General features: G+C 47.2%; 1 protein-coding gene across 2 annotated transcripts in view; it reads left to right on the top strand.

The window, feature by feature from the left end:
• Positions 1–18,113, top strand: part of COL26A1 (collagen type XXVI alpha 1 chain) — a 622,272-nt gene that overhangs the window by 205,874 nt on the left and 398,285 nt on the right. The window contains exon 3 of one of the 2 annotated variants that reach the window (XM_069226960.1): positions 4,097–4,194. In XM_069226960.1, coding sequence (XP_069083061.1) covers positions 4,097–4,194 — 98 coding nt within the window. Of the gene's footprint in view, positions 1–4,090; positions 4,195–18,113 lie in introns of both variants that reach the window. The other variant, XM_069226959.1, reaches the window with a different exon arrangement.

Below are 18,113 nucleotides of genomic sequence, written 5' to 3'. Positions count from 1 at the left end.
CTTAAAGTCCCCAGGGGATGGGGTACCTCTGGGGCTTCTTCTGGCTCGTGGAGGGAGGCAACATGCCTTTGGCCATGTGCAGTGTGAGGGTGGCTGTCTGCAGCGGGGTGGTGGTTTATGTAAGCAATAAAATGTTAGTTTGTTTTAAACAAACCCTAGAAAGTTACTGAAGAAAACAAAGGTTTAAGTAACGTAGTTAGTTGAGAATTTCTGTGACAATGTAACGTTTTAAACAAACAAAACCACTAAAATTCACTAGTTAAAATTATCTCAAGTAACCATAACTCGTGCCTTAAGGTAACGATATTTCCCACCCTTGCCATGCACTGCTTATTACCCCACATATTACATCACTCATGACATCTTCAATCACATCAGTCACAATATCCCTGCAACATCTGTAATTAAATTATTGATGAGGAAACTGTGCATGGCGGGGGCACGATTTATAGTAATCTTAGAGAATGAGTTATAGTTACTTGAGATAACTGGTGAATTTCAGTGGTTTTGTTCACTTAAAATGTTACATTGTCAATTAAATTCCCACCTAACTATAATGTTATTTTAACCTTTGTTTTTTTCAGTGGAAAACATGCCGATGTTAAGCCTTTTTAATGGATACTTGCTAGTATTGTCAAAGCTCGTATTTCACAGAAAAGACGCCTGGCAATTATTTCCAATAATTCAGTCAGTGCTCAATCAACTTGAATTATATTTTGCTTCTCTAAACAAATAATGAAATTCAATGAATGGGTAACGGCAGTGGCGTAACAAAGGCCCCCGCTGCCTTCGTGGTGCAGGGGGCCCCAAGCTCCAGGGTGCCCCCTCAGCATAGTACACTGTGCACGGATGACAGGTGCCTGTCTGGGTCCAGGGGGTGGGGGAGTCCCTCCAGGTACTTTGTAAGGGGACCCCCTAAAATTTTGTTACACCACTAGGTAACGGATATTTGAGGTTTTTTAAATGCAGGTAAAAACATGTTTTCACAATGACAGTGGTGCTCTTAAATCATTATCAGCACACCTGACAGGTTCACCTTGCTGTCCATCCTTGGTGCAAAAACCTTCCAATGAATCCCTCCCAGTGTGTGAAAATAAACATCCCAACCCTGTCTGCAAAACGTGACACTGTCCCCACACTGTAGTTTATTATCTTTATGTGTCTTATTATAGATACTCTACGGTGTTAATGTATGACTTAGGAAAAACATATTTTGCAATGCATAGTTTTTAATTGCCTTATTAAGAGCTTTGCATTCAAATTTTGATTCATAATAATACATATTGTTTCATAAGACATATTTAAATATTAGCACATTATCCTCCACCAAACATTGACAAGACATATCTGCGGTTTCAGGCAAACAGTGAATATTAAATGGATAATGCTAAAATGCTTAAAATCTTTCCAAACGGTACCAAAATCAATGAATAAATCATGTAAAATAAAACAATTTATAATGAGTAATATGTGTAAGAGGTGATATTGATAAACCACTTGTCCTTCAGTCCAGTGGTTTTGTATATCACCAAACCTCCTTGACGGCAAGATAGGCCCATATTACACAGTTACCTGTCATGTATTCTCTCTCTTTGTACACATGCACAGTTTTATGACTGCATCTGCTGGTGAACGAAACACTATTTTTTTAATTCATGATGTTGAGGTGCTCCTAAAAAGCAAGTCATTATTCTTGTTATTGTTAAATACCATTTGTTTGGTGCACAAACTGCAATTTGTAGTGCATCACAACACCTTTTTTTAATAGCATCCGTTTTTCAAACTTGTTGTGACAGACTGGAGTCTGATTCAATTTTGTGGGGATATGCGTCAGTATGAGGGGTGCCGTTTTTACTGAATTATACAATTCAAACTGGCCACCCTCGTTTTAGGTTAAGCGGTAAATTCCAATACCTGTGCAAACAGGAAGTTGCACAGGTATTGGAACTGGCAGTTGTGTGATAATTATCAGATCCTCACAGTTTCCCCTGATAAACTTTGCAGGTGTGACCTGCTGGAATCCATAGAGGAACAAGCATTTGCAATGCAATGGGTCTCACATTTGCTCCAGTTAGAGCTATTGGCGTTCTAAGTTCCTAACTGGACTTTCCTTGCCACAGAAATTGAAAATGAAAAGTAAAACATTAGTTGACATAAGCGAGCCGATTCAAAGCGCCCTGGCCACCATAATCATGAGCGCGATGAAGAGACACAAAAGGAAAAAGAAGGTGTTAACAAAACCACCCTAAGGAGGGGCAAATGTACAGCATAGACCAATGATAACAAAGGATTTGTGAAAGGCAGGCCCACGAATGAGTGAAAGTGATGGTCGTGAGGTGGGTGTGGTTAAAAGCCTCCAATACTCAGAACAGGCCAAAAAATGCCAGGGAGAAAGACAAACGTGGGGAGTTCATTGTGTTAAAGCATGGTATGCTTTATTTTCAAGCTGAAAACTGAGAATACGAAGTATGCATCACATCTGGTAAATACCCACCGTTCTAAAGTGTGTACGAGCGTGTGCACAGACATGAGTTTGCGCATGCTTTTCATAATTTTAAGGACAATCTGTGGGAAACATTGAAGCAATTTCAGAAAGCACCTCTGCCACATTGTATCTCACAATTTACCTATCCATGTTCATCTCACCAAACAGATACTCCATCTCTTTATAGTACTTTCAACCAGTACCATTTCTGGACACTGATCGACCCCAGAAATGGCAGTGATTGTGTGCATGAGGGAGATGTCCACCGCTATTCCATGTTTTGACAGCACCTCTTTGTGGTGTGTTGCTTGCGGCACTTTACCAGGGTAAGAATGGTCCTCCCAGCCTGAAAAATGCAAAGCAAATACCTTAGCATTAAAAACTGGAACGTGTATATTATAACCTATTATGGTAAATTGAATAACCTAAGCTCAGCATCTGTTTAGGGGCCCATTTTTAGAATGCCGTCTTATGGTGGCTCAGAATTATTGCATATGGCCCCAGGTATTGCTGTTTTTGGTGTTTGAAGAGCCCACCAGGATCAAAATGCCATTTTACTTGTAACACTGAAGATTCTCACACTTCCATGGAATATTCTAGTTCTGCTTCCATGGCCCCGGGCTAGAAGTTTGAGACCATGCATGGCAAGGACTCATATGTGTTTGGATGGATGAGGAAGCATGGAATGTCACTCCACAAAAAAGTCTTACAAATGCAAAAATCAAAAATTTTACTCTCACGTAATTCATATGTATTACACCCAGTAAAACACTACCACTGACGCCCCTTCCTCTGTTGAGTACATGCATTCAAGATCCTTTACATGCTCCTCCTTTTCATAGCCACACATTGTAGGAAGAGCACGTCTTCTCGGCAGCTGCTGCTTAAACAGCGGAGTAGCTACTCATTTCTTCCCATGCTCCTATTGGTCCCTGTGACATAGCTGCTGAGAGAACGGGGTGTGCTCACCCATACACCATCCTTCAGAGAGAGGACACAATCAATCAATCAGTCGATCAATCAAAGCATTTGTAAAGCGCACTACTCACCCGTGAGGGTCTCAAGGAGCTGAAGGGGGGGGAGTGCTGCTACTGCTTGAACATCCATGTCTTCAGGTGTCTCCTGAAGGTTAGTATGTCCTGTGTCTGTTGCAGGTGGATAGGAAGAGTGTTCCACGTCTTGGCGGCGTGGTGGGAGAAAGATCTGCCACCGGCGGTCGTTCTGTGGATGCGTGGGACGGTGGCGAGGGCAAGGTCAGAGAAACGAAGCTGTTGGGCCGGAGTGTAGGACAGCATTTTGGGATATTTCGCCAAACCTATTACCAGGTGATTCCAGTGCAGATAAATTCCCTTTAATAACAACTGAACTGATCAACTGAAAAATTCAAGAATCTGCGCCCACATTTTAACGATGTGACATAGGTGAATGGATACAGATTTTTAAATATAGGGAATTCAGAGGTTTCCCAGTCATGCATTGAGTGGAAGACATTTTTTAGGAAAAGGACTCCTTTCAAAAATACACATAACATGAACCAAAGTTATTTTTAGAGCTCACAATGTCTTTTTTGTTAGTGATGGCTTCTAACCTTTATTTTTGTGTTAGTTACAGGACCCTGGTGCGACCCACCTACAAAACATCCTACAGGACAGTGACAGCACTAGAATGGAGGTGCTGCCCCGGTTTCATGGGCACCAACTGTGAAGAAGGTAAGTTGTCTTGCTATATTTATTGCTATCTCTATTTGTACCTCAAAGCTAGAGTACCAGTACCCTGGCCCAGTATGCCTATTTTGAGAGGTTTTTGCTAGTTTCCTTTCATCCAAAGTTACATATTACAGGGTAAATGAATTAAGTTGGGATGGTCATGGTCAAGGTGAGATTTTTTTTTAAAAAAAGATTTCATTAAGATTTCAAATAATGTGACATTATTCACAGCATAAAATGTATCAAAATAATAATTGGTTAAAAGCATATTAAACCTGTTTATCATGTCAACATTTTGACAGTAAGATAAGTCCTATGTTGATTATGCGTATGTGTCAACTGAATCTTCCATGGAATGCCCAGACCCAACTTTATTAGTGTAGCACACGCTAAAATCTTCCTTAGAATACTAGTCTATAACAATTTTAGATGTCAATAAGCCAGTGGATGTTTTCAGATGGCAATCAAGTGTTCTGACCTATGAACATAGAGGTAAACCAAAAAGCACTTATGGTGAAGCCAGAGACAATGCTGCCGTCCTCAGGGGTCACCAGCACCCTCGCAATGCTCACTGCCTGCACAGCACTGTCTGCAGTGAACATTCCGAGGGTGCTGGGCAGGGAGACCCCTGCACTGTCCATGCCAGCTGCATGGGCAATGCAGGGTCCCCCCTGTGGCCTCCTGCACCTGTTCTCTGCCAGCCTTTTCATGGTGGTAAAACTGCCATGAAAAAGCTGGCAGGGAACCAGGTCACAATCAGCCAGCTCCGCCCTGGCTGATTGCTACCTGCACCCGCCATCAACCCGTTGGGATCACCAGTTCTGGCGGAGACAGCAGTACCATGGCGGTCTGACCGGGAGGGTCGTAATGTGGCTGTCGGACCACCACAGCTGCGGCTATCTTGACTGCCACCGTGAGTCTGGCAGTCATTAGACTAGACAGGCCCATAAAATTTACCATAATTAAATTTGGAATAAATGCCATTAATCAAAATACATGCAATTAATTACATTATTTAATAAACTTAAACAAAGGAAAACAGAGTTCAGAGTGCTATGGGCTCTCCTAGAGATATTGGGGGTCATTCTGACCCTGGCGGTCCATGACCGCCATGGCGGAGGGCGGCGGAAGCACCGCCAACAGGCTGGCGGTGCTTCCTGGGCGATTCTGTTACCGCCGCGGTCAGAAAAAGGGAGCCGGCGGTTTCCTGCCGGTTTCCCGCTGGCCCTGGGAATCCGCCATGGCGGTGCTGCTTGCAGCACCGCCATGGGGATTCCGACCGCCTTCCCGCCAGCCTGTTTCTGGCGGTGTCCACCGCCAGAATCAGGATGGCGGGAACGGGTGCCGTGGGGCCCCTGGGGGCCCCTGCACTGCCCTGGGGGCCCCTGCACTGCCCATGCCACTGGCATGGGCAGTGCAGGGGCCCCCTAACAGGGCCCCACAAAGTTTTCACTGTCTGCTTTGCAGACAGTGAAAATCGCGACGGGTGCCACTGCACCCGTCGCACCCCTGCAACTCCGCCGGCTCCATTCCGAGCCAGCTTCATTGTTGAAGGGGCTTTCCCGCTGGGCCGGCCGGCAGTCTTCTGGCGGTCAGCCGCCGGCCCAGCGGGAAAGCCGGAATGGCCGCCGCAGTCTTTTGACCGCGGAGCGGTCTTTCGTCGGGAACCGCTTGGCGGGCGGTGACCGCCGACCGCCGCGGTCAGAATGAACGCCTTTATGTTTTATTTTTACATAAATTTAAATGAATTTAAAATAATCAAGAAGTAGGGAAAGTAAGAGTGAGAGGCAATCAGAAAATTAATAAAGGAAAATAAATGTAAATATTAAAAGGGGACTAATGAAAAAAATGTAAAATTAGGTTCATGACTGGTAGTAGGGCAGGAAAATGACAAGCAGCAAATTGAATAAATTCAATTATATTAAAAATGATTAGAATATATATTTGTCAAGATTAGTCTAAGGGCAATAGTAAAAAACACCTAGAATACCCAAAATGAAAAAAATAATGAATAATAATCACAAATGAAAAAAGTTTATGCTGATTTAGGACATAGGTAGAATTGATTGTGTGGGTCCTACATAGTGTCAAAAACTGCTGAAAAAACAGTGTTAACAATGTTAACGAAATGTCGTTGAGGGTCTATGTAGCAATAGTCAATATAGTAAGGTACAGCTGCTCCAAGTGTGGTTGAGTGTTTCGTGAGTCAACCACTCATGGGACCTTCAGAGCTGACCTAGGATCCAAGCAGTCTGTCAGGCAGTTATCCTGCTTAAGCCAAATGCAAAGTAAATTGAGGAAGACTTTCGTGTCCTATGCATTCTTTTCTGCTCTGCTACTTTGTTACAGAAGGCAAAGAACGATAAGGAGAATTACATGGGAGCGTGAAGGGTGTCTTATGCACACCTACCAAGTCGGACTTTTGTGGGTATTTTCAAAGGTGTACTGTAGGAGGCTGGACTGGCTTGTAGTGAGTACCAAGGGGTACTTGCACCTTGCACCAGGCCCAGTTATCCCTTATTAGTGTATAGGGTGTCTAGCAGCTTAGGCTGATAGATAATGGTAGCTTAGCAGAGCAGCTTAGGCTGAACTAGGAGACGTGTGAAGCTACTACAGTACCACTTAGGGCCTCATTCTCACCCTGGCGGTAATTACCGCCAGGGCGGAGGTCGGCGGTAGCACCGCCAACAGGCTGGCGGTGCTCCGCCGGGCATTCTGACCGTGGCGGTACAGCCGCGGCCAGAAGCGGAAAGCCGGCGGGCTACCGCCGACTTTCCGCTGCCCGTCTGAATCCTCCATGGCGGCGGACCCCCTACCGCCATCCTGTTCATGGCGGCTCTCCCGCCATGAACAGGATGGCGGTAGGGGGTGCCGCGGGGCCCCTGGGGGCCCCTGCCGTGCCCATGCCAATGGCATGGGCACGGCAGGGGCCCCCGTAAGAGGGCCCCAAAAAGTATTTCAGTGTCTGCCCAGCAGACACTGAAATACGCGACGGGTGCAACTGCACCCGTCGCACCTTCCCACTCCGCCGGCTCAATTCTGAGCCGGCATCCTAGTGGGAAGGTTGATTTGCCCTGGGCTGGCGGGCGGCCTTTTGGCGGCCGCCCGCCAGCCCAGGGCAAATGTCAGAATCACCGCCGCGGTCTTTCGACCGCGGTGCGGTGTTCCGACGGCGGTACCTTGGCGGACGGCCTCCGCCGTCCGCCAAGGTCAGAATGACCGCCTTAGTGTCATATGCACAATATCATAAGAAAACACAATACACAGTTATACTGAAAATAAAGGTACTTTATTTTTATGACAATATGCCAAAGTATCTTAGAGTGTACCCTCAGTGAGAGGATAGGAAATATACACAAGATATATATACACAATAGCAAAAATATGCAGTATAGTCTTAGAAAACCGTGTAAACAATGTATAGTTACAATAGGATGTAATGGGGAAACATAGGGATAGGGGCAACACAAACCATACACTCCAAAAGTGGAATGCGAACCACGAATGGACCCCAAACCTATGTGACCTTGTAGAGGGTCGCTGGGACTATTAGAAAATAGTGAGAGTTAGAAAAATAACCCTCCCCAAGACCCTGAAAAGTGAGTGCAAAGTGCACTAAAGTTCCCCTAAGGACAAAGAAGTCGTGTTAGAGGAATAATGCAGGAAAGACACAAACCAGCAATGCAACAACTGTGGATTTCCAATCTAGGGTACCTGTGGAACAAGGGGACCAAGTCCAAAAGTCACAAGCAAGTCGGAGATGGGCAGATGCCCAGGAAATGCCAGCTGCGGGTGCAAAGAAGCTTCTACTGGACAGAAGAAGCTGAGGTTTCTGCAGGAACAAAAGGGCTAGAGACTTCCCCTTTGGTGGACGGATCCCTCTCGCCGTGGAGAGTCGTGCAGAAGTGTTTTCCCGCCGAAAGAACGCCAACAAGCCTTGCTAGCTGCAAATCGTGCGGTTAGCGTTTTTGGACGCTGCTGTGGCCCTGGAGGGACCAGGAGGTCGCAAATTGGACCAGCGGAGAGAGGGGACGTCGAGCAAGACAAGGAGCCCTCTCTGAAGCAGGTAGCACCCGGAGAAGTGCCAGAAACAGGCACTACAAGGATGCGTGAAACGGTGCTCGCCGAAGTTGCACAAAGGAGTCCCACGTCGCCGGAGACCAACTTAGAAAGTCGTGCAATGCAGGTTAGAGTGCCGTGGAGCCAGGCTTGGCTGTGCACAAAGGATTTCCGCCGGAAGTGCACAGGGGCCGGAGTAGCTGCAAAAGTCGCGGTTCCCAGCAATGCAGCCCAGCGAGGTGAGGCAAGGACTTACCTCCACCAAACTTGGACTGAAGAGTCACTGGACTGTGGGGGTCACTTGGACAGAGTCGCTGGATTCGAGGGACCTCGCTCGTCGTGCTGAGAGGAGACCCAAAGGACCGGTAATGCAGCTTTTTGGTGCCTGCGGTTGCAGGGGGAAGATTCCGTCGACCCACGGGAGATTTCTTCGGAGCTTCTGGTGCAGAGAGGAGGCAGACTACCCCCACAGCATGCACAAGCAGGAAAACAGTCGAGAAGGCGGCAGGATCAGCGTTACAGAGTTGCAGTAGTCGTCTTTGCTACTATGTTGCAGGTTTGCAGGCTTCCAGCGCGGTCAGCAGTCGATTCCTTGGCAGAAGGTGAAGAGAGAGATGCAGAGGAACTCGGATGAGCTCTTGCATTCGTTATCTAAAGTTTCCCCAGAGACAGAGACCCTAAATAGCCAGAAAAGAGGGTTTGGCTACCTAGGAGAGAGGATAGGCTACTAACACCTGAAGGAGCCTATCAGCAGGAGTCTCTGACGTCACCTGGTGGCAATGGCCACTCAGAGCAGCCCAGTGTGCCAGCAGCACCTCTGTTTCCAAGATGGCAGAGGTCTGGAGCACACTGGAGGAGCTCTGGACACCTCCCAGGGGAGGTGCAGGTCAGGGGAGTGGTCACTCCCCTTTCCTTTGCCCAGTTTCGCGCCAGAGCAGGGGCTAAGGGGTCCCTGAACCGGTGTAGACTGGCTTATGCAGAATTGGGCACATCTGTGCCCAACAAAGCATTTCCAGAGGCTGGGGGAGGCTACTCCTCCCCTGCCTTCACACCATTTTCCAAAGGGAGAGGGTGTCACACCCTCTCTCAGAGGAAGTTCTTTGTTCTGCCATCCTGGGCCAGGCCTGGCTGGACCCCAGGAGGGCAGATGCCTGTCTGAGGGGTTGGCAGCAGCAGCAGCTGCAGTGAAACCCCAGGAAGGGCAGTTTGGCAGTACCAGGGTCTGTGCTACAGACCACTGGGATCATGGGATTGTGCCAACTATGCCAGGATGGCATAGAGGGGGCAATTCCATGATCATAGACATGTTACATGGCCATATTCGGAGTTACCATTGTGAAGCTACATATAGGTAGTGACCTATATGTAGTGCACGCGTGTAATGGTGTCCCCGCACTCACAAAGTTCAGGGAATTGGCTCTGAACAATGTGGGGGCACCTTGGCTAGTGCCAGGGTGCCCTCACACTAAGTAACTTTGCACCTAACCTTTACCAGGTAAAGGTTAGACATATAGGTGACTTATAAGTTACTTAAGTGCAGTGTAAAATGGCTGTGAAATAACGTGAACGTTATTTCACTCAGGCTGCAGTGGCAGGCCTGTGTAAGAATTGTCAGAGCTCCCTATGGGTGGCAAAAGAAATGCTGCAGCCCATAGGGATCTCCTGGAACCCCAATACCCTGGGTACCTCAGTACCATATACTAGGGAATTATAAGGGTGTTCCAGTAAGCCAATGTAAATTGGTAAAAATGGTCACTAGCCTGTTAGTGACAATTTGGAAAGAAATGAGAGAGCATAACCACTGAGGTTCTGATTAGCAGAGCCTCAGTGAGACAGTTAGTCACTACACAGGTAACACATTCAGGCACACTTATGAGCACTGGGGCCCTGGGTTACCAGGGTCCCAGTGACACATACAACTAAAACAACATATATACAGTGAAAAATGGGGGTAACATGCCAGGCAAGATGGTACTTTCCTACACAACCCCCCCCCCCAAACGAAGGACAATAAGACTAGCCATGACCTGATGAGTCTTCATTGTCTAAGTGGAAATATCTGGAGAGTCCATCTGCATTGGAGTGGCTACTCCCAGGTCTATGTTCCACTGTATAGTCCATTCCCTGTAGGGATATGGACCACCTCAACAATTTAGGATTTTCACCTTTCATTTGTTTTAGCCAAAGTAGAGGTTTGTGGTCTGTCTGAACAATGAAGTGAGTGCCAAACAGGTATGGCCTCATATTCTTCAGCGCCCAGACCACAGCAAAGGCCTCCCTCTCAATGGCAGACCAACACTTTTCTCTAGGGGTCAACCTCCTACTAATAAAAGCAACAGGTTGATCCTGGCCCTCAGAATTAAGTTGTGATAGGACTGCCCCTACTCCTAATTCAGATGCATCAGTCTGGACATAGAATTTTTTAGAGTAACAAGGGCTTTTCAGGACAGGTGCGGAGCACATGGCCTGCTTCAGCTCCTCAAAAGCTTTCTGACAGTTTGCTGTCCATAATACCTTTTTAGGCATTTTCTTGGATGTGAGGTCATTAAGAGGGGCTGCAATGGAGCCATAGTTCTTAATGAACCTCCTGTAATACCCAGTGAGGCCTAGGAAGGCTCTCACCTGAGTCTGAGTGGTAGGGGGAACCCAATCAATAATTGTTTGGATTTTCCCCTGAAGTGGTGCAATCTGTTCCCCACCAACAAGGTGTCCCAGATAAACCACCTTACCCTGCCCTATCTGGCACTTTGAAGCCTTGATAGTAAGGCCTGCCTTTTGCAGGGCCTCCAAAACTTTCCATAGGTGGACCAGGTGATCATCCCAGCTGGAGCTAAAGACAGCTATATCGTCCAAATATGCTGCACTGAAAGCTTCCAGCCCTTGCAGGACTGTGTTCACCAACCTCTGAAAAGTGGCAGGTGCATTTTTCAAACCAAAAGGCATTACAGTAAACTGGTAATGTCCTCCAATGGTCGAAAATGCAGTCTTAGGTTTAGCATCTTCTGACAATTTGATCTGCCAATACCCTGCAGTCAAATCAAAAGTGCTTAGATACTTGGCAGATGCCAGTGCATCTATGAGCTCATCTGCCCTGGGTATAGGGTGAGCATCAGTTTTGGTTACCAAGTTGAGACCTCTATAGTCTACACAAAACCGCATTTCCTTCTTTCCATCTTTGGAATGAGGTTTTGGTACCAGTACCACAGGAGAAGCCCATGGACTGTCAGAGTGCTCAACCACTCCTAGTTCTAACATTTTCTGGACCTCTTGCTTTATGCAGTCCCTGACATGGTCAGGCTGCCTATAGATCTTACTTTTGACAGGTAAACTGTCTCCAGTATCTATAGTGTGCTCACACCAAGAAGTGGTACCTGGCACAGTAGAGAAGAGTTCAGAGAATTGATCTAGGAGATTTATGCAATTATCTTTCTGCTCAGCAGTAAGACAATCAGCCAAAACTACACCTTCCACAAGAGCATCTTGTTCTGTGGAAGAGAAGAGATCAGGTAGAGGATCACTGTCTTCTTCCTGTCCCTCATCAGTTGCCATGAGCAGGGTGAGATCAGCCCTGTCATAGTAGGGTTTCAGGCGGTTGACATGGAGCACCCTAAGGGGACTCCTGGCAGTGCCTAAGTCAACTAAATAGGTGACTTCTCCCTTCTTTTCAACAATTGTGTGGGGACCACTCCATTTATCTTGGAGTGCTCTTGGGGCCACAGGCTCCAAGACCCACACTTTCTGCCCTGGTTGGTACTGAACCAAAACAGCCTTCTGATCATGCCATTGCTTCTGGAGCTCTTGGCTGGCCTGAAGGTTTTTACTGGCCTTTTTCATGTACTCAGCCATCCTTGATCTGAGGCCAAGTACATAATCCACAATATCCTGCTTAGGAGCTTTTAAAGGTTGTTCCCAACCCTCCTTTACAAGTGTGAGTGGACCCCTAACAGGGTGTCCAAAAAGAAGTTCAAAGGGGCTGAAGCCCACTCCTTTCTGGGGTACCTCCCTGTAGGCAAAAAGGAGGCATGGTAGAAGGATATCCCATCTCCTGTGGAGTTTTTCAGGGAGACCCATAATCATGCCTTTGAGAGTTTTATTAAATCTCTCCACCAGTCCATTTGTTTGTGGATGATAGGGTGTTGTGAACTTGTACGTTACACCACACTCCTTCCACATGGCCTTTAAGTATGCAGACATGAAATTGCTTCCCCTGTCTGATACCACTTCCTTTGGGAAGCCCACCCTGGAAAATATTCCCAGGAGGGCCTTTGCCACTGCAGGTGCTGTAGTGGTCCTTAAAGGAATAGCTTCAGGATATCTTGTGGCATGGTCCACTACCACCAAGATAAATCTATTGCCTGAAGCAGTAGGAGGGTCAAGGGGGCCAACTATGTCAACCCCTACCCTTTCAAAGGGAACCCCAACCACAGGCAGTGGAATAAGGGGTGCCTTTGGGGTGCCACCTGTCTTGCCACTGGCTTGACAGGTTTCACAGGACTTACAAAATTCCTTTGTGTCCTCAGGCATCCTAGGCCAATGAAACAATGGAACCAGTCTGTCCCAAGTTTTCATTTGACCCAGGTGCCCAGCTAGGGGAATGTCATGTGCCAGGGTTAGGAGGAACTTTCTGTACTCCTGAGGAATCACTAATCTCCTGCCAGCTCCAGGTTTAGGATCCCTATGCTCAGTGTACAAGAGGTTGTCCTCCCAGTAAACTCTGTGAGAGTCACTGACATCCCCATTAGCCTGTTTGACAGCTTGCTGTCTGAGACCCTCTAATGTGGGACAGGTTTGCTGTGCCACACTCAGCTCCTCTCTGGCAGGCCCCCCTTCACCCAAAAGCTCAGCAGTGTCTGCTTCCAGCTCCTCTGGTGTAGGTTCTGCACAGGGAGGGAATTCTTCTTCCTCAGAAGTTGAATCCACTGTAGAGGGAGGGATAGTAGGAAGTGGTTTGCTTCTACTAGCCCTAGCTTTAGGGAGAACTTGGTCCATTGTTCCAGGATCCAAGCTTCCCTGTCCTTTTTGCTTTTTGGCCTGAGCCCTTGTCAAAGCAAAAATATGCCCTGGGATGCCCAGCATTGCTGCATGGGCCTCCAACTCCACATCTGACCAAGCTGATGTCTCCAAATCATTCCCTAATAGACAGTCTACAGGTAAATCTGAAGCTACCACAACTTTCTTTGGACCAGTAACCCCCCCCAGTTGAGATTAACAACAGCCATGGGGTGGCTAAGTGTGTTGTTGTGAGCATCGGTTACTTGGTACTGGTGACCAAGTAGGTGTTGTTCAGGGTGGACCAGTTTCTCTATGGCCATAGTCACACTGGCACCAGTGTCCCTGTAGGCCTGAACATCAACACCATTTATTAGGGGTAGCTGCTTGTACTTATCCATATTAAGGGGACAAGCAACTAAGGTGGCTAAATCAATAGCCCCCTCAGAGACTAACACAGCCTCTGTGGCCTCCCTAACAAGGCCAACCCCAACTAAGTTACCAATAGTGAGCCCAGCTACTCCCTTGGATTGGCTATTAGTAGGTTTGCTCCCACCACCACTGCTATTAGTAGTGACACTAGGTGTAGCAGTAGGGGTTGTAGTGGTAGGAGGCTTGGTGCCTTTCTTTGGACAACTGGGATCTGTTGTCCAATGGCCTTTTATTTTACATAAATAGCACCATGGTTTCTTTTCCTTGTTCTGATTAAAAGAGGATTTGGGCCCACCACCCCCACCAGAGTGTTTTTGTGGGCCTGATGAAGACTCATTTTTAGATTTGTCCCCACCCTTGTCAGAAGACTTACCATCCTTCTTTTTGTTGCCATCTTTGTCACCCCCTGTATGAACTTTTCTGTTCACCCTTGTTCTGACCCATTTGTCTGCCTTCTTTCCCAATTCTTGGGGAGAGGTCAGATCAGAGTCCACCAAGTACTGGTGCAACAAATCAGACACACAATTATTAAGAATATGCTCTCTCAGGATCAAGTTATACAGGCTGTCATAATCAGTAACTTTAATGCCATGTAACCACCCCTCCAAGGCCTTCACTGAATGGTCAATGAAATCAACCCAGTCTTGTGAAGACTCCTTTTTGGTCTCTCTGAACCTTATCCTGTATTGTTCAGTGGTTAAGCCATAACCATCCAGGAGTGCATTCTTAAGAACTTGGAAATTATTAGCATCATTTTCTTTCACAGTAAGGAGCCTATCCCTACCTTTTCCACTAAATGATAGCCATAGGATAGCAGCCCACTGCCTTTGAGGGACATCTTGTACAACACAGGCCCTCTCAAGTGCAGCAAACCACTTGTTAATGTCATCCCCCTCCTTGTAAGGGGGAACTATCTTGTGCAGATTCCTGGAATCATGCTCTTTTGCAGGATGACTATGGGGAATACTGCTGCTGCCACCATGGGTTTCTAAACCCAGTTTCTGTCTCTCCTTCTCTACTTCTAAAGTCTGTCTATCCAAATCCAGCTGTTGCTTCTTGAGCTTCAGTCTGGTTTGTTCCACTCTCAATCTATTGAGCTCCCTTCCTAACAATCTGTCATCAGGGTGGGTGGGAGGGACATGCCTTGAAACAGAAGTATGGTGAGAATGGACAGAAGGAGACCTGTCCCTTACAGAAGCCACCCTAACAGCTTGGCTAACAGAAACATCACTACCAGTATGGTGAGAATAAATGCTTTTGCTATGATGTGAGACAACACTATTTATATGGTGTGGCTCATCATTATTACCAACTATGCTAGACTGTCTAGTAATGGGCAGGCTAGGAAGTTTCTTTCCTGAATCTTTTCCTGGGGGAGTCCCTGGATCAGATTGAGAACCATTAGCTACTTTTTCAACAGATGGGGCACTTATGGCCTTATCCTGTACTCTAAGCATGTTAATTAACAGTTCTAAGGAAGGATTCTTCCCTACACTCAAACCTCTCTCTATGCAGAGACTCCTTGCTCCTTTCCAGCTAATGTGATCATATGCAAGTTTGGACAGATCAACATTTTGGCCTGTGCCAGACATTTTTAGAGAGAGTTAAAGTGATAGTAAAGATAACAAGTTTGTCAGAGCTTTTAGAAAGACAGAGAAAAAAACTTTTAAAACTTTTTAGAACTTTTTAGAAAGTTAGAAGTACTTTTCAGCACTTAGAAAAGAGTGAAAAGAGGAAATGCAAAACTTTTTGGCTATGTGTATATACACTGACCTTGTTTTGTATATTTTTCTCTTATGAAAAGTACAATGACAAGAGTGGTAAGTAGTCTCAAAGCACTTATCCCACCGCTGCACAACCAATGTAGGAGGCTGGACTGGCTTGTAGTGAGTACCAAGGGGTACTTGCACCTTGCACCAGGCCCAGTTATCCCTTATTAGTGTATAGGGTGTCTAGCAGCTTAGGCTGATAGATAATGGTAGCTTAGCAGAGCAGCTTAGGATGAACTAGGAGACGTGTGAAGCTACTACAGTACCACTTAGTGTCATATGCACAATATCATAAGAAAACACAATACACAGTTATACTAAAAATAAAGGTACTTTATTTTTATGACAATATGCCAAAGTATCTTAGAGTGTACCCTCAGTGAGAGGATAGGAAATATACACAAGATATATATACACAATAGCAAAAATATGCAGTATAGTCTTAGAAAACCGTGTAAACAATGTATAGTTACAATAGGATGTAATGGGGAAACATAGGGATAGGGGCAACACAAACCATATACTCCAAAAGTGGAATGCGAACCACGAATGGACCCCAAACCTATGTGACCTTGTAGAGGGTCGCTGGGACTATTAGAAAATAGTGAGAGTTAGAAAAATAACCCTCCCCAAGACCCTGAAAAGTGAGTGCAAAGTGCACTAAAGTTCCCCTAAGGACAAAGAAGTCGTGTTAGAGGAATAATGCAGGAAAGACACAAACCAGCAATGCAACAACTGTGGATTTCCAATCTAGGGTACCTGTGGAACAAGGGGACCAAGTCCAAAAGTCACAAGCAAGTCGGAGATGGGCAGATGCCCAGGAAATGCCAGCTGCGGGTGCAAAGAAGCTTCTACTGGACAGAAGAAGCTGAGGTTTCTGCAGGAACGAAAGGGCTAGAGACTTCCCCTTTGGTGGACGGATCCCTCTCGCCGTGGAGAGTCGTGCAGAAGTGTTTTCCCGCTGAAAGAACGCCAACAAGCCTTGCTAGCTGCAAATCGTGCGGTTAGCGTTTTTGGACGCTGCTGTGGCCCTGGAGGGACCAGGAGGTCGCAAATTGGACCAGCAGAGAGAGGGGATGTCGAGCAAGACAAGGAGCCCTCTCTGAAGCAGGTAGCACCCGGAGAAGTGCCAGAAACAGGCACTACAAGGATGCGTGAAACGGTGCTCGCCGAAGTTGCACAAAGGAGTCCCACGTCGCCGGAGACCAACTTAGAAAGTCGTGCAATGCAGGTTAGAGTGCCGTGGACCCAGGCTTGGCTGTGCACAAAGGATTTCCGCCGGAAGTGCACAGGGGCCGGAGTAGCTGCAAAAGTCGCAGTTCCCAGGAATGCAGCCCAGCGAGGTGAGGCAAGGACTTACCTCCACCAAACTTGGACTGAAGAGTCACTGGACTGTGGGGGTCACTTGGACAGAGTCGCTGGATTCGAGGGACCTCGCTCGTCGTTCTGAGAGGAGACCCAAGGGACCGGTAATGCAGCTTTTTGGTGCCTGCGGTTGCAGGGGGAAGATTCCGTCGACCCACGGGAGATTTCTTCGGAGCTTCTGGTGCAGAGAGGAGGCAGACTACCCCCACAGCATGCACAAGCAGGAAAACAGTCGAGAAGGCGGCAGGATCAGCGTTACAGAGTTGCAGTAGTCGTGTTTGCTACTATGTTGCAGGTTTGCAGGCTTCCAGCGCGGTCAGCAGTCGATTCCTTGGCAGAAGGTGAAGAGAGAGATGCAGAGGAACTCGGATGAGCTCTTGCATTCGTTATCTAAAGTTTCCCCAGAGACAGAGACCCTAAATAGCCAGAAAAGAGGGTTTGGCTACCTAGGAGAGAGGATAGGCTACTAACACCTGAAGGAGCCTATCAGCAGGAGTCTCTGACGTCACCTAGTGGCACTGGCCACTCAGAGCAGCCCAGTGTGCCAGCAGCACCTCTGTTTCCAAGATGGCAGAGGTCTGGAGCACACTGGAGGAGCTCTGGACACCTCCCAGGGGAGGTGCAGGTCAGGGGAGTGGTCACTCCCCTTTCCTTTGCCCAGTTTTGCGCCAGAGCAGGGGCTAAGGGGTCCCTGAACCGGTGTAGACTGGCTTATGCAGAATTGGGCACATCTGTGCCCAACAAAGCATTTCCAGAGGCTGGGGGAGGCTACTCCTCCCCTGCCTTCACACCATTTTCCAAAGGGAGAGGGTGTCACACCCTCTCTCAGAGGAAGTTCTTTGTTCTGCCATCCTGGGCCAGGCCTGGCTGGACCCCAGGAGGGCAGATGCCTGTCTGAGGGGTTGGCAGCAGCAGCAGCTGCAGTGAAACCCCAGGAAGGGCAGTTTGGCAGTACCAGGGTCTGTGCTACAGACCACTGGGATCATGGGATTGTGCCAACTATGCCAGGATGGCATAGAGGGGGCAATTCCATGATCATAGACATGTTACATGGCCATATTCGGAGTTACCATTGTGAAGCTACATATAGGTAGTGACCTATATGTAGTGCACGCGTGTAATGGTGTCCCCGCACTCACAAAGTTCAGGGAATTGGCTCTGAACAATGTGGGGGCACCTTGGCTAGTGCCAGGGTGCCCTCACACTAAGTAACTTTGCACCTAACCTTTACCAGGTAAAGGTTAGACATATAGGTGACTTATAAGTTACTTAAGTGCAGTGTAAAATGGCTGTGAAATAACGTGGACG

Source organism: Pleurodeles waltl, chromosome 3_2 (genome assembly GCF_031143425.1).
Source record: "Pleurodeles waltl isolate 20211129_DDA chromosome 3_2, aPleWal1.hap1.20221129, whole genome shotgun sequence".
NCBI lineage: Eukaryota > Metazoa > Chordata > Amphibia > Caudata > Salamandridae > Pleurodeles > Pleurodeles waltl.
This window is presented reverse-complemented; position numbering and strand designations above follow the sequence as displayed.